Source organism: Triturus cristatus, chromosome 1_1 (assembly GCF_964204655.1).
Source record: "Triturus cristatus chromosome 1_1, aTriCri1.1, whole genome shotgun sequence".
In the NCBI taxonomy this organism is placed as follows: domain Eukaryota; kingdom Metazoa; phylum Chordata; class Amphibia; order Caudata; family Salamandridae; genus Triturus; species Triturus cristatus.
In genome coordinates, this window is record NC_140579.1 from 33,968,214 (window position 1) to 33,983,033 (window position 14,820).

At 49.0% G+C, this 14,820-nt stretch overlaps 1 protein-coding gene across 4 annotated transcripts in view; it reads right to left on the minus strand.

Moving 5' to 3' along the window:
• LOC146869257 (olfactory receptor 4B13-like) overlaps positions 1–14,820 on the minus strand; it is a 179,144-nt gene that overhangs the window by 111,194 nt on the left and 53,130 nt on the right. Inside the window, exons 1-2 of one of the 4 annotated variants that reach the window (XM_085646324.1) lie at positions 12,472–12,580; positions 11,959–12,013 (exon numbers count right to left, since the gene is read on the minus strand). The exons of the other annotated variants lie outside the window; for them this stretch is intronic. Coding sequence (XP_085502450.1) covers positions 11,959–11,961 — 3 coding nt within the window. The 5' untranslated portion in view covers positions 11,962–12,013; positions 12,472–12,580. Of the gene's footprint in view, positions 1–11,958; positions 12,014–12,471; positions 12,581–14,820 lie in introns of those variants that run through there. 4 annotated transcript variants of the gene reach the window in all.

A 14,820-nucleotide genomic window follows, 5' to 3' on the forward strand; every position in this document is an offset into this window, starting at 1 on the left:
GTGTGTTGCGGGCTGTGCAGAGAGTGGAGGGCTGTGCAGAGATTGGCGGGCTGTGCTGAGAGTGGAGGTCTGTGCAGAGAATGGAGGTCTGTGCAGAGAATGGAGGTCTGTGCAGAGAATGGAGGTCTGTGCAGAGAATGGAGGGCTGTGCAGAGCGTGGAGGCCAGTCCAGAGCGTGGGGGCCAGTGCAGAGCGTGGGGGCCAGTGCAGAGCGTGGGGGCCAGTGCAGAGCGTGGAGGCCAGTGCAGAGCATGGAGGCCAGTGCAGAGCCCAGTGTAGAGTGTGGAGGGCTGTGCAGAGCGTGGAGGGCCGTGCAGAGCATGGAGGGCCGTGCAGAGCATGGAGGGCCGTGCAGAATGTGGAGGGATGTGCAGAGTGTGGAGGGATGTGCAGAGTGTGAAGGGCTGTGCAGAGTGTGGAGGTCTGTGCAGAGAGTGCAGGTCTGTGCAGAGAGTGGAGGTCTGTTCAGAGTGTGGAGGAATGTGCAGAGTGTGGAGAGATGTGCAGAGTGTGGAGGGCTGTGCAGAGAGTGGAGGTCTGTGCAGAGAGTGGAGGTCTGTGCAGAGAGTGGAGGTCTGTGCAGAGAGTGGAGGGTTGTGCAGAGAGTGGAGGTCTGTGCAGAGTGTGGAGGGCTGTGCAGAGCGTGGAGGCCAGTGCAGAGCGTGGAGGCCAGTGCAGAGTGTGGAGGGCTGTGTAGAGGGCTGTGCAGAGTTTGGAGGGCTGTGCAGAGTTGTGAGGGCTGTGCAGAGTGGAGGGCTGTGCAGTGTGTGGAGGGCAGTGCTGAGCGTAGATGGCTGTGCAGAGCGTGGAGGGCTGTGCAGAGAGTGGAGGGCTGTGCAGAGTGTGGAGGGCTGTGCAGAGTGTGGAGGGCTGTGTAGAGGGCTGTGCAGAGTTTGGAGGGCTGTGCAGAGTGGAGGGCTGTGCAGTGTGTGGAGGGCAGTGTGGAGGGCTGTGCATAGTGTGGAGGGCTGTGCAGAGTGTGGAGGGCTGTGCAGCGTGTGGAGGGCTGTGCAGCGTGTGGAGGGCTGTGCAGAGCGTAGAGGGCTGTGCAGAGCATAGAGGGCTGTGCAGAGCGTAGAGGGCTGTGCAGAGTGTGGAGGGCTGTGTAGAGTGTGGAGGGCTGTTCTGAGCGTAGAGGGCTGTGCAGAGTGTGGAGAGCAGTGCAGAGCATGGAGGCCAGTGCAGAGCGTGGAGGCCAGTGCAGAGCGTGGAGGGATGTGCAGAGCGTGGAGGGATGTGCAGAGTGTGGAGGGATGTGCAGAGCGTGGAGAGATGTGCAGAGTGTGGAGGGATGTGCAGAGTCTGGAGGGATGTGCAGAGTGTGGAGGGATGTGCAGAGTATGGAGGGCAGTGTGGAGGGCTGTGCAGAGTGTGGAGGGCTGTGAAGAGCGTGGAGGGCTGTGCAGAGCATGGAGGGCTGTGCAGAGCGTGGAGGGCTGTGCAGAGCGTGGAGGCCAGTGCAGAGCGTGGAGGCCAGTGCAGAGCGTGGAGGCCAGTGCAGAGCGTGGAGGCCAATGCAGAGCGTGGAGGGCTGTGCAGGGTGTGGAGGGCTGTGTTATGTTATGTTAATGTAATTTGTATAGCGCGCGATTACCACAAAAGGTGTCCTGGCGCTGTCCATTACTCCATAAACCGAGCTCCAGAATTATTTGACAAACAGCCAAGTCTTCAGTGCTTTCCTAAATTGAAGTAAATTTTCCATGCAACGCATGTGAGAAGGCAGACCTTTCCACAACCTTGCCGCACCGTATGAGAAACTACGGCCACCCCAGTTGACTTTCTTTGTTAGGGGGACCTCGATCAGATTAGCATCAGACGATCGGAGGTGTCGGGCAGGGTTATACCTTCTAAACCTGTTGATCAGGAAGCCTGAGCCTTCTCCGTGTAGGGCCTTAAAGACCAAACAAAGTGACTTAAACTGGACCCTACACTTAATAGGAAGCCAGTGTAGGTCTCGAATGGCCTTAGATATATGAGCAGATTTAGGGAGGCCAGTTAGGAGTCTGGCTGCGGCATTCTGCAGCAGCTGTAGTCTGTGCAGCAGCCCTTCCTGAATGTTGAGGTATAGACTGTTGCAGTAATCTAATCTTGATGTTATCAGGGCCACTACGACAGTCTGTCGATGCTCCTGAGGAAGAAGGAACAGAATCTTCCTCAACATTCTGAGAATGTAACTAGTTTTGGAGGCTACCATCTTTATCTGTAATGTCATGGATAGTTTGGCATCCAATACCATTCCAAGGTTCCTAACTTGATTTACCGGAGTGGGAAGTGCCCCCAGTTCCTGCGGCCACCATGCTGGGGTCCAAAAATTAGGGTTATTCCCAAATAGCATCACCTCGGTTTTGGTAGAATTTAACCTGAGGCAATTGTTTGCCATCCATCGAGCCACTTCTGACATACAGGACTGAAAATTCAGGTCGACCCCAGGTTCATGACCGGGTAAAAGAGACACAACAATTTGCGTATCATCCGCATAGGAGGTTACGCTAAAGCCGCGGTTTCTGATAATGGGCGCTAGGGAGGAAACATAAATATTAAACAATGTGGGACTCAGCGAGGATCCCTGTCGGACCCCACAGGGCAGTGAAAAAGATTGAGAAGCAAAGTTTTCCGAAGAAACTATTTGGCTCCGATCGGAAAGAAAGGAGTATAATAGGTCCCATGCCTTATGCTGGATTCATCTTTTCCTGAGTTGGTCCATTAACAGGCCATGATGGACCTTGTCGAAAACAGCGGATAGGTCCAAAAGGATCAACGCTGCTTTTGCACCCCGATCCACCATGAACCTGATCTGATCCGTAGCCGCAATCAGCGCGGATTCGGTGCTATGTCCCTCCCGAAATCCGTGCTGCGAAGGATCCAGAAGTGAAGTGTTCCTCACAAAGGTTTAAAGATCTTGGGAAGGGTAATCCTTAACCGATTAATTGAATGGACCGAGGACAATAATATTGTCTCGGACATTCAATATGGATTTAGATCTGGGAGATCCACTAGTGATCAATGTCTTAATTTATACATGCTAGTCGCCAAGTACACCATAACAAGTAACGAATCCATTTATTTAGGATTCATGGATTTGGCGGCTGCCTTTGATCAAGTAAATAGGGAGAAATTGTGGCTAATGATGACCCAACTTGGTATCGATCAGGGATTGATCACCATTCTTAGGGAGTTACACAGAGACACCACAGCTAGGGTACGCTATAACAATGAAGGGGGCCTTACTGAAGCTTTTGGGTGCTCAAGCGGGGTAAGACAAGGGTGCATTCTTGCGCCCTTTTTATTTTCCCTTTATATTAATAAGCTAGAGCAGACCCTGATTGCTTTAAACACTGATTGCCCGAGAATTGGAACGCGCCAAATACCAGTTTTACTATATGCTGACGACGCCGTATTGTTAGCCCGCACCCCGAAAAGCTTACAGATTTTAATCGATGGCTTCGTGAAGTTCATGGGATCCCTAGACCTCTCAGTAAATTTGGGCAAATCATTCGTGATGAGGGCAGGGAAAAAATCATGGACCACATTTATACATAGAATTGGGTCTCACACACTGGAAAGTGTACAACTCTTCTCCTACCTAGGGATATTGTTTGATGAGAGATTAAAAGTTACATCCCTGGTAGAAGAGAGATGTGGGAAACTGATATCTTCAAATGGCGCAGTGACCAGCAATGGGCGCAGACTAGGTAGATGGTCCCCAGAACAAGTATTGCATTTGTATAACTCCATCTGTTGTTCTAAAGTTCTGTATGGAGCTGAAGTCTGGGGCTTTGTAAACACCACACAACTACAGCGGGAGGAAAACAAAATATTGCGGTCCATTCTTAAAATCCCGCAGAGTCTCCCAGCGATTATCACCCATAGAGAGCTAGGGAGACCATATATGGAAGACACGGTCAAGCTCAGACCGATCCTGGCGTGGCTCAATATTTGGTTAAACACAGAAGCTAAGTTAAGCAGACTAATATTGAGCGACTGTCTAGGAAGAGAGAAATGCATGAAGATACCCTGGTTTAAATATGTTATGGTTACTTTAGAGAAGTTGGGTCACTTAGAACTTTTCACCAATCCATCAGTGATTAGAGCCCAGGACAAATTAATGGTAAAAAGTCTGTTTGCGGCCCAAAGGAACACAACCAGAATGATGGAAGAAGGGTCCAAGAGGTCAGTGAATTTGCACAGTCAGATCAAGAGCACAGTGGGAATGGAACCCTATCTCTGTTTATTGTATAATGTACAGGATAGATTTTTAATATCCCGTTTTAGGCTCAATCTTTTACCTTATTTATTGGCGGACCCACAAGGGTACACGGTACCGATTGAGCAGAAGGGTGCCTGCGGCTGCGACAATCGGTCTCCGCAGGACACCCTTCATTTTGTACTTTTCTGTTCTTATTACTCCACACCCAGGCGAAGTTTTTTAATTGATATTCTGAAAGGGGCTAAATTGACTCAGGCATACTCAGCATTATTGTTTTTACAAAGGGCAGCTGACCCACTGACTCTGTGTTGTATACTGAACTTTATCAAAGTAGCACTGAGACTAAGATTAACTAAAGATCAGGTTTAAACTGCGTCCGTTTAGAAGTGGTGTACCTGCTAGGTGATATGACTGTTTTATTCTGTTTTATATTTATCAAATGTTCTTCTTGATTGATTTAATTGCTTTTTAAAAAAAAAAAAATGAATGAGATTCTGTATTGTGTACATGTGCTTTTATGGTGTTTTTAACATCTGAATAAAGAACTATTGATTGATTGATTGATTGACTACGTCACAGGCTATAATGTCAAAAGCTGGACAGGCCCTGGATTCTGGAATAATGGACCAGGTGCCTCACAAGAGGAGGAGCAGTAGGGTTAAGGCAGAGCCTTCCCACCTGTCTCAGGAAACTGATCAGTCTCCTCAGGGAGATGATTTTGAGCCTGAAGAAGGAACTGTCCCAGAGGAGCTTGAACCTGATCAGGTTAAGTTCTTGGGGACAGGGGGCCCTTCCAGGTCTGATCTGAGCCAGGAGCAGAAAACCTGCCCCTCTCTTGAAACCCTCAGACAGCAAGCTGCTGATGAGGCTGCTGAGAATGCTAGTGGCACCCATAAAGTTTATTGGGATGATGGACTCCTTTACTCAAAGAGTAGAGACCCCAAGCCTGATGCATCCAGGAGGTTGGTTATACCTCTGAAGTTTAGGGGTTTCCTATTAACACTAGCCCATGATATTCCCCTAGCAGGACACTTAGGCCAGAACAAGATTTGGGACAGAATTGTTCCTCGCTTTCACTGGCCACACATGTCTGAAGACACAAATGAGTTTTGTCGCTCCTGTGTAACCTACCAAGCCAGTGGCAAAGCAGGTGGCACTACAAAGGCCCCCCTGATACCACTACCTGTGGTGGGGGTTCCCTTTGAGAGGGTAGGGATTGAAATTTTTGGTCCATGGATCCTCAAACAGCATCTGGGCACAGGTTTATACTGGTGGTAGTGGATCGTGCCACCAGGTATCCAGAAGCTATACCCCTAAGGACCACTACAGCCCCTGTAGTGGCAAGAGCTCTCTTGAGTGTGTTCTTAAGAGTAGGTTTTACAAAGGAGGTAGTATCTGACAGAGATGCAAACTTTATGATAAGTTACTTAACCCCTTGGCTGCGGCGGATATTCCGCCGCAGCGCTGGGGGGGGTTAGGGGGCAGCGCGGTGGCACTGTGCTCATGACGGAGCCACTCCGTCATGAGCCACGGTTGAGCTGTGCTCACTACGGAGTGGTTCCGTCATGACTCCTCCCACTTGCGCTGATCGCCCGCACAGGCGGGGAAACAGCGCAGCGTGGGAGGAGCGGCTGCCAACGGCCGCGGCATGACGGAACCACTCCGTCATGAGCACAGCTCAACCGTGACTCATGACGGAGTGGTTCCGTCATGAGCGGGGAAGGGGTTAACTGCAATGTGGAAGGAGTGTGGAGTGAATTACAAATTCACCACACCCTATCACCCACAATGCAATGGTTTGGTTGAAAGGTTCAACAAAACCTTAAAGGACATGATCAAAGGACTCCCAGAGAAGCTTAGGCGAAAATGGGACCTCTCTTGCCCTGCCTTTTATTTGCATACAGGGAGGTGCCTCAGAAGGGGGTTGGCTACAGCCCATTTGAATTTCTGTTTGGTCACCCTGTCAGGGGTCCATTATGTTTGGTGAAGGAAGGATGGGAGTTACCTCTCAAGCCCCCAAAGCAAGACATAGTGGACTATGTACTTGGTCTCCGCTCCCGGATGGCTGAGTATATGAAAAAGGCAAACAAAAACCTTGAGGCTAGCCAGGAACTGCAAAAAGCCTGGCATGACCAAAAGGCTGTATTGGCTGTTTATCAGCCAGGGCAGAATGTGTGGCCCCAGCAGCTCTCCAGGACAAGTGGAGTGGACCCCACACTATTGTTGAACAGAAAGGGGAGGTTACCTACTTGGTAGACCTTGGAACCCATAGGAGTCCCATAGGGTTCTCCATGTCAACAGGCTGAAGCCATATGTGGACAGGGCTGACATGGGCTTGCTCATGGCAACTGGTGAGGGACAGGAGGAAGAGAGTGACCCACTCCCTGACCTCCTCTCACAGAACCCTGATGATGGGTCAGTAGATGCTGTAGCCTTGGCAGGCAGCCTCACTGCCCAGCAGCAAACTGATTGCAGACAGGTTCTCAATCAGATCAGACACATGTTTTCACGGACTCCAAGTCAGACTACCTGGTGCACTCATGAAGTGAACACTGGGGACAGTCTGCCTATTAAAAATAAGATTTATAGGCAACCTGACCATGTCAGTGACTGTTACAGGACTGAAGTCCAGAAAATGTTGGATCTGGGCGTGATTGAGCCCTCAGATAGCCCTAGGGCTAGTCCAGTGGTCCTTGTGCCAAAACCTCACACCAGTGGTGGAAAAAGAGAGATGAGGTTTTGTGTGGACTACAGAGGCCTCAATGCAGTCACTAGGACTGATGCCCATCCAATACCAAGGGCAGATGAGCTTATAGATACATTGGCCTCAGCCAAGTAGCTTAGCACATTTGACTTGACAGCTGGCTACTGGCAGATCAGGCTAGCTTATGATGCAAAGCCAAAAACAGCATTGTCTACCCCTAATGGGCACTATCAATTTGTGGTAATGCCCTTTGGTTTGAAGAATGCACCTGCCACTTTCCAAAGGTTGGTGAATACAGTTTTCACAGGCCTGGAAGCTTTTAGTGCAGCATATCTAGATGATATTGCTGTCTTTAGCTTCATCTGGGAGGATCACGTGGTCCACCTAAGGAATGTTTTGGAGGCTCTGCAAAAAGCAGGCCTAACTATCAAGGCTACCAAGTGCCATATTGGGCAGAGTCAGGTTGTGTACCTGAGCCACCTTGTAGGTGGAGGCCAGGTTCAACCTTTGCAGAGCAAGATCCAGACCATAATGGAATGGACTGCTCCAACTACCCAGACTCAGGTGAGAGCCTTCTTAGGCCTGACTGGGTACTATAGATGATATGTCAAAGGGTATGGGTCAATAGTGACACCCTTGAATGACTTAACTTCTAAGAAAATGCCCAAAAAGGTTCAGTGGACAGCTAGCTGTCAAAAGGCATTCGATGACCTGAAGCAGGCCATGTGTACTGCTCCCATTCTGCAGAGTCCTGACTACTCCAAAAAGTTCATTGTTCAAACTGATGCATCTGAATTGGGGGTGGGGCTGTACTGTCACAATTGAATGAAGAAGGAAAGGATCAGCCAGTAGCTTTCATAAGCAGAAGGCTGACCCCTAGAGAGAAACGTTGGTCAGCTATTGAGAGGGAGGCCTTTGCTGTGGTTTGGCCTTTGAAGAAGTTGAGGCCATACTTGTTTGGTTCTCACTTCCTTGTTCAGACAGACCATAAGCCCCTCTTATAGCTAAAACAACTGAAGGGTGAAAATCCCAAACTGCTTAGGTGGTCCATTTCCCTAATGGGGATGGACTTTACAGTGGAACATATACCTGGGAGTAACCATGCCAATGCAGATGGACTCTCTAGGTATTTCCACTTAGAACATGAAGACTCAACTGGTGAAGGTTAGTTTAATGTCCCTGCGTTTGGGGGGGGGGGGTTGTGTAGGAGAGTAGGATCAGCTTCACATGGGTACCCCCACTTTTTGCTGGTGTTTCACTGTTTTTCGACCTTAGTCTGGCTGTGGCCCTGCTAATCAGGCCCACAGCCTAGCTGCTTCCTCTCTAAAATGGTTTCCATGTACATTTGGTACATATCTAATTGGATTCTGGAGTGCCTTATAAGCCCCTAGTATATGGTATACTATGTACCTAGGGCATAGGTACCTCAGAGGCCTACCAGGGGCCGCAGCATGTATTATGCCACCCCTGGGAAGCACTCCAAAATGACACCACAGGTCTGCTACTGCAACCTGGGTAAGGGTGTGCTTGCACCCCTTACTGTGATATAGGCTACCTATATCACTACCTTATACAGACACATATAAACCTATAAGCTGCTCCTATGGCAGGCCTTTACAATCCTGAAGGCAGAGTGCTTGGTTTTATGTAAGAGGGTGCCCAAGCATGAGCTGAGCCCCTCTGCAGCATTCGGAAATACTTCCTTATGGTTGTACTGTGATACAGCCATACCATATACTCTTAAGTGCATTATAACCTCCCGGTAAATGCTAACTTTGGGATGGCTGCATCAAAACATGTCGTGTTTGGTGTCAAACGCTTTGGAATACTACCCCCGCCAGTTCTGGCTACGGGGGTAGAATTCCACCCTTCTAGAGGGAGAGACATGTTCACACTGGCTAAACCCTGTTAAATCCTTTCAAAGTCCTGGCATCACAAAATGGATGCCACTGCCACAGACACGGGTCTGGCCTCCTGCTGCTGGGGGAAACTCCGGCAGGGGAGGCCTGGACAATAGGTTTCCTGTCACAGGGAGGTGTAACCACCTCCCCAGACAGGCAGATGTGTATTGGGGCAGGGTGGGTGCATTCAGAGAATGTTTTTGAGACACTGCCTGGGGCACACAAGGTGTCCCTGTGCATAGCCCAGTTCAAACCGGTTGCTGGGGTACTCAGCCCCTGCTCTGGCGTGAAACTGGACAAAGGGGAAGGGGTGTAACCACCCCCACCCCAGGCCCACCCATAGGTGGAGCCTTAGAGTTAGTCCATCCCCTAAACTTAGTATAAGTATAGGAATCCAGTCCCTAGGACTCTAGATTACCCTGGACGAACCTCTAAAACATATATCCTGGACCTTCGACTTTCTATCACGACTAGGAGACGGAAGAAATCTCCCTTGGGGTCAAGGAGTGACTCCCCTGCTTGGCAGGCACCAAAGAAGCAACTGACTGGTCTGCATTACTGAAGCTCCTGCCGGAAGCCGAAGTCTCTGCATCCCCTGAGGTTGACTTCCCCAAGGCTACCCTGAGTCCACAGCAAAGCCAAGGCCCGTGGCTATCGCGGGTAACGTGGAACCGTGACCCCTGGATACCGTGAACTTTTGCTGCAACAACACCTTCCTGGTCATCTTTGAAGTTGTGCTTTGGGCTCCGAGTAGCCCCAGCCTTGAGAAGATTGTTGGCCTCCACTCCACGAGTGACCCGTGGGCCAGCTTCCAGTGCGACCGCTTGAGGCTCCTTCGTGATCACTAGCCCATTGGCTAGCAGGTCCCCACAAAGGCATCTCCACTTCTGTTGGGGCTTTTCTGGTTGTTCCAGACTTGCTCTTACTTACCCTCACTGGGTGAGTCCATCAGACCTTTCTGGTCTGCACTGCAGTCCTTTCTCTGATTTCCTGTGACGTGCCATTGCAAGGCTTGTTGGGTCCTTCCTGGTCGCCGACACCGCAGCACTCAACAGACTTTGTGGGACAGCTCGAATCCGGCTCGTGAACTTCATTAACATCTCCTGGACCTCGTGGCTGAAGAGTCAAGACACCCATCAACTCACCTGAAGCACCCGACATCTGTGGGCATTGGTCAATCCTGCCCTAGGTCACTGGCAAGTGACCCAGGCTCTGTCCCCACTGCTTTCAGGTTCCTTACATCCTAGATCCAGGCTTGGATCTCTCCGGACACTTCTCCTCTTCACAGCAGCAGCAGTTCTTTGCAGGCTTCCATTGAAATCGACGGCGCGACCCGACACCAAAAGACACCTATGCACCCGGCTTCCCTGGGTGAGGTAACTCGAGTACTCCGGTACTCTCGTGGGTGCTAGACCTAGAACTTCCTAAGTCCAAGAGGGTTTGGTCCTGATTCGATTATAAGCGTCCCTAATCTTTGTAATTCCAACCGCGACATTCCCCATAAGAAGTAATAGGAACCCGCAGTTATGTTTCCACACTGCATACAGTTCCTGTGGGTCCCCTGTGTTCCTACCTTGGGTGGTTCCTTGGGGTCCCAGCGATTCTAGAGGCAATAGGCCTAGTGCCTATTACAGTCGTGGTTCTTATACCACTTTTTAGTATATGGTTTGGTACTCCCCTAGGGCTCAAACGTGTATTTGTGCTTTTACTGATGATTAATCACTTGTAACTTTAGTACTTCGACCTCCAGTCTCATAAAGATACTAGAGGGGTGTGTTTAACCTTAAATACATATATTTTGAATACATACCTGGTGTGGTTGTCTTTTTATTTGATCATTCAAGAGATTATAAACTTGTAAAACAAGCTGCTTTACATTCCTTCAAGACTTAGCCTGAAGGCTGCTTTCCATAGCTACCACTAGGATAGCTTTCACATAAGGTTGTCTTTAACCATTCACCATAAGGGGTTGTTTGCACTGATATAAGGTACCCACTAGAACTACTGGACAGCATATATCAGGCCACCTTCTCACAGATAGAGCATGAATGAGTGGTAGAGAATGAATTGTATCGCCGTACCATCACTGGTGAGGTCTTACTGTCACAACTGCTGACTTTTAAACTGGGGCCCCGGGATGGCGTCCTAGCGTCGGATCCTGGGATTCTAGGCAAATCACTTAATAGCTGCAAACCAAGTTATGCTTGAGTTACTTACCCAGAAAAGTTGCAATGATCAGATGAGCTGTTTTAGATGCCTATTAAAACCTGGGGATTGGATGGCTCGTGACACGAAGCAGACAGCTTCTGAGGATTCTTTTCAAAAGGATTTCCGGGCTTTTGGCAGAATATGCCTCCCCACATCAAACCCCCGCAAAGCATGTAAAGAGCATTAATCAGCCTTTTAACATCTCCATTCCACAGCTGTTTGTCTGTCATTTGATGTATTTTAGAATTCACAAAAAATACCGCAATAGAAAAAATGTTGGAATGATGTTAGGGAGAAAAAACTGAAGAAACCAATCCACAAAATTACAGATTGTACCTGTGAACAGTATAGAGTTTAAAGACGAGAACCCTCACTCACCAAGATGGTGACATGCTTCATCACTGGGTCCCCTCTTATACACAGTGTCCGCAAGGTACTCTGTGTGGGCTACAACTCTCCCGCAGGAGAGGAGCACGAGGTGTTCTATACTCCAATGTGAGTGTGTGAATAAGGGGCAGAGTGCAAAAAATAATGTCTAATGTGAATCTAAAACCATCTCAATGTGGAGAAAAATTATTTAATGGCTCTCCCTGAAGGATGGATTAAAATAAGTAGCGTGACGATAGGAAAACAAAATTTCTTATCTGACTAGGTCAGGTCAACATATTTCTGCCTGTTGATATAAATTCATGGCATTCGTCAGGACCATTGTCTTGTCGCTCTGCTTAAAATATGTGACTAAAAACCATACTTAAATTTTGTTGGTATTATGAATGACCAGCATCATTGGGTCTTCTTTCTGTAATACATGAATATAATAACCTTCAGTATCTCACATTTTTATTCCCAATATCTATCACCAAGTGTATATACATTTTGTGCCAAAAAACACCCACGTGGCACACAAGTGAATATGAAATGAAGAATATTGTCCTCACCATTAAGCAGTGAATTACCTGCCAATACCCTTCAATGGTCCTTGCGAACGGGTGTCTAAAATATTTTAAAAAACAAGCAAGTACACACAAATCAACACATCGTATTGAGTTACAAGCGACTCTATCCTGTTTATAATGATGTGCTAAAACAATCATGTAAAGGACTCCCAGTTTAAGGTCACAACATTTCACTATCCATAATAGTGTTTTGATAAGTGGAATTGGTAGATAGTTTAATAATCTCCTTCCTAAGTCATGGCACACAAGTTACTATTTTTTGCTGCCCTCACTCGTATAAATATTGCCTAAAAAAGCAAATCCAGGCATACACATGTCTTAGCAAACAACGTCTGCAAGAATGATATCTTCCACAGCGCGCTCTTATTTCCATAACAAATCGCTGTTATATACGTGAGTGTAAGCTCGAACAGCGATAGGTTTTCGAACGGCAATAAATATAAAACATAGAACAAGCGGAACACAAAATAATCACAACGGAGGAACCAGACTTACCGACTCACTCCGTACGCCTCTCCCAAATGGAGCAGACGCTGTTGAGACGGGCACGGCCTTATATTCTCATCTCCATCGTTCCGCACAGCAACGCGACCCGGAAGTAAACAAGAACTTCCGGTTCGCGTTAAAGCAAAAAAAGGTTCCGAGTAAGATTTATAATTAACTCGGGACACCACCAATATTAATTATTTCGTAGCGGTATCATTATTCACACTAGTGGGCCCATATACAGTAAACAAAAATAGATAACTGTTTAGAACTACAACTCGCTATTTTCATTTTATTCGTGCCCCAATATAGTGCATTATGGGACATATAGTGTGTATGTTTGAAAATTACAAAAATGTACGATTTGATGTATTTTACCTTATTAGTTAATTTGCTCAGGGAAAAAATATGAAAACGTCATAATTCTCTCTGCCTATTTTTCCTTTCCTGGTGACGTTTTTATATTTTTCCCTGAGACAGTTAACTAATAAGGTAAAACATATTATTCATGGCAGAGAACCCTGTCACAGTGAATGAATCTCGATGGTGTGTCTGGCAGCAGAACGATGCAGTAGGTGAAGCCCAGTAATGATATAGGGGAGACGCATCGCAACGCACTCGGGGGAACGGCTGACCCTGCAAGAACCGCACCACAAGCCCCAGGAGCCTGAGGGGCAGCGACAGCATCGGCGGTCCCGCCCCCTTCCTACCGGGGACTTGAAATTGAACCTCGCGTCTCCCGCTCCGAGGGACACGCATCGCAACGCACTCGGGGGAACGGCTGACCCTGCAAGAACCGCACCACAAGCCCCAGGAGCCTGAGGGGCAGCGACAGCATCGGCGCCCCCGCCCCCTTCCTACCGGGGACTTGAAATTGAACCTCACGTCTCCCGCTCCGCGGGAGACGCATCGCAACGCACTCGGGGGAACGGCTGACCCTGCAAGAACCGCACCACAAGCCCCAGGAGCCTGAGGGGCAGCGACAGCATCGGCGGTCCCGCCCCCTGAGGTCACGAGCAATATCTACAGGCCCCACATCCCGCCACACGGGACGCGCGTGGGCGAAGCCCGGGCAAAGGGTGGGCCGTCAGAGGTCGAAGGAGGTCGGGCCGGGCCACCCCCCCAAATCTTCGTAATGGGTAAGCGCAAACAAGCAGTGTCTATGGAGGGGAATGGGAAGAAAGCAAAGGTTGCCAGAAAATCGGACTGTATAATTTCTTATTTGTCATCTGCTGTTGGGGTGTTATCCAAAGAAATTGCTAATGCAGAACAGGAACTTGGCCTGGTACCTCCCACTCTGCCCTGCGAAACTACTGATTGTGTGGTAGTACCCAGCATACCTCTGGAACCTGTGGTGGTTGTGTCTAATCCACCTGTAGTAAGGGACCCTGTTATTTTTACCCAGGGTGTGGTTGATCAACGGGGGCAACAGGCCCATGGTAACGCAGGTCCTGCAAGGATCTGCAAGAAGAAGATCCTGAAACGGTCTAAAACCCCCAAAGCTCTGCAGCCTACTGAGGGGCCATTAGGGATCCTTACGGCGGACCTACTAGAAGACATAATCACCTCACGATTAGAACCTTTACTGGTGGGCATCGCTAAAGACATTGTTGAGACTTTGAATACCTGTGTGGCTGACCTGCTTAACCAATGTACCAAAATTGTAGCCTTTATTAAAGAGTTTAGTTTACATTAAGTGGGGCCAGTCAGGCCATGCATAGCCCACATAGGCCAGAGGGGGGCATGGGAGTATCTTCTGGGCCAATGATCCAATCATGTTGGGATCGGTAGTACCCCTGGTAGGGTGAAGAGCACGGACCCACCCCTTTCCACTGCGCAGTCGCTATTAGGCAATCATACCTGTGGTAATACGCCACGTGCGGCTAGTAATGATGCAGCCCAGCCCTTGGGCCGGAGTGTGAGGCAGGCTAGGAGCAGCTCGGTTACCCTTGACCTTCCCCCGGAATCGGCTCCATTGGTGGCTGTTTTCGTAGGGGTTCCTCCGCTCCGTGAGGGAGTGTTGGAATCTACGCACGACTTACTGAGGGCGACTAGATCTTGGTGCACTGCCTCCAGCTGAGGAGGACTAGACATCTCCCCCAACATCATCATGGCGAGAAGGGTGGGGTGGGTGGGGCGGCGGCCGAAGCGGCTTGTGGGTCATTGTGTAATAGCTAATTTTAATAGCTCGGACATTGCAGACAGATTGTTTTGGGATGGGTCTGAGGTAGGGCATAGGGGAATTAGACCAGTCCCCCTAGGGTTTTTCTACCCACCCCCAACTAAATTCTCATCTGGTATACACAGTCATCTGGTTGAAGCTCGTGCTGTTAAAAACACCCCCCCCCACCCCCGAGG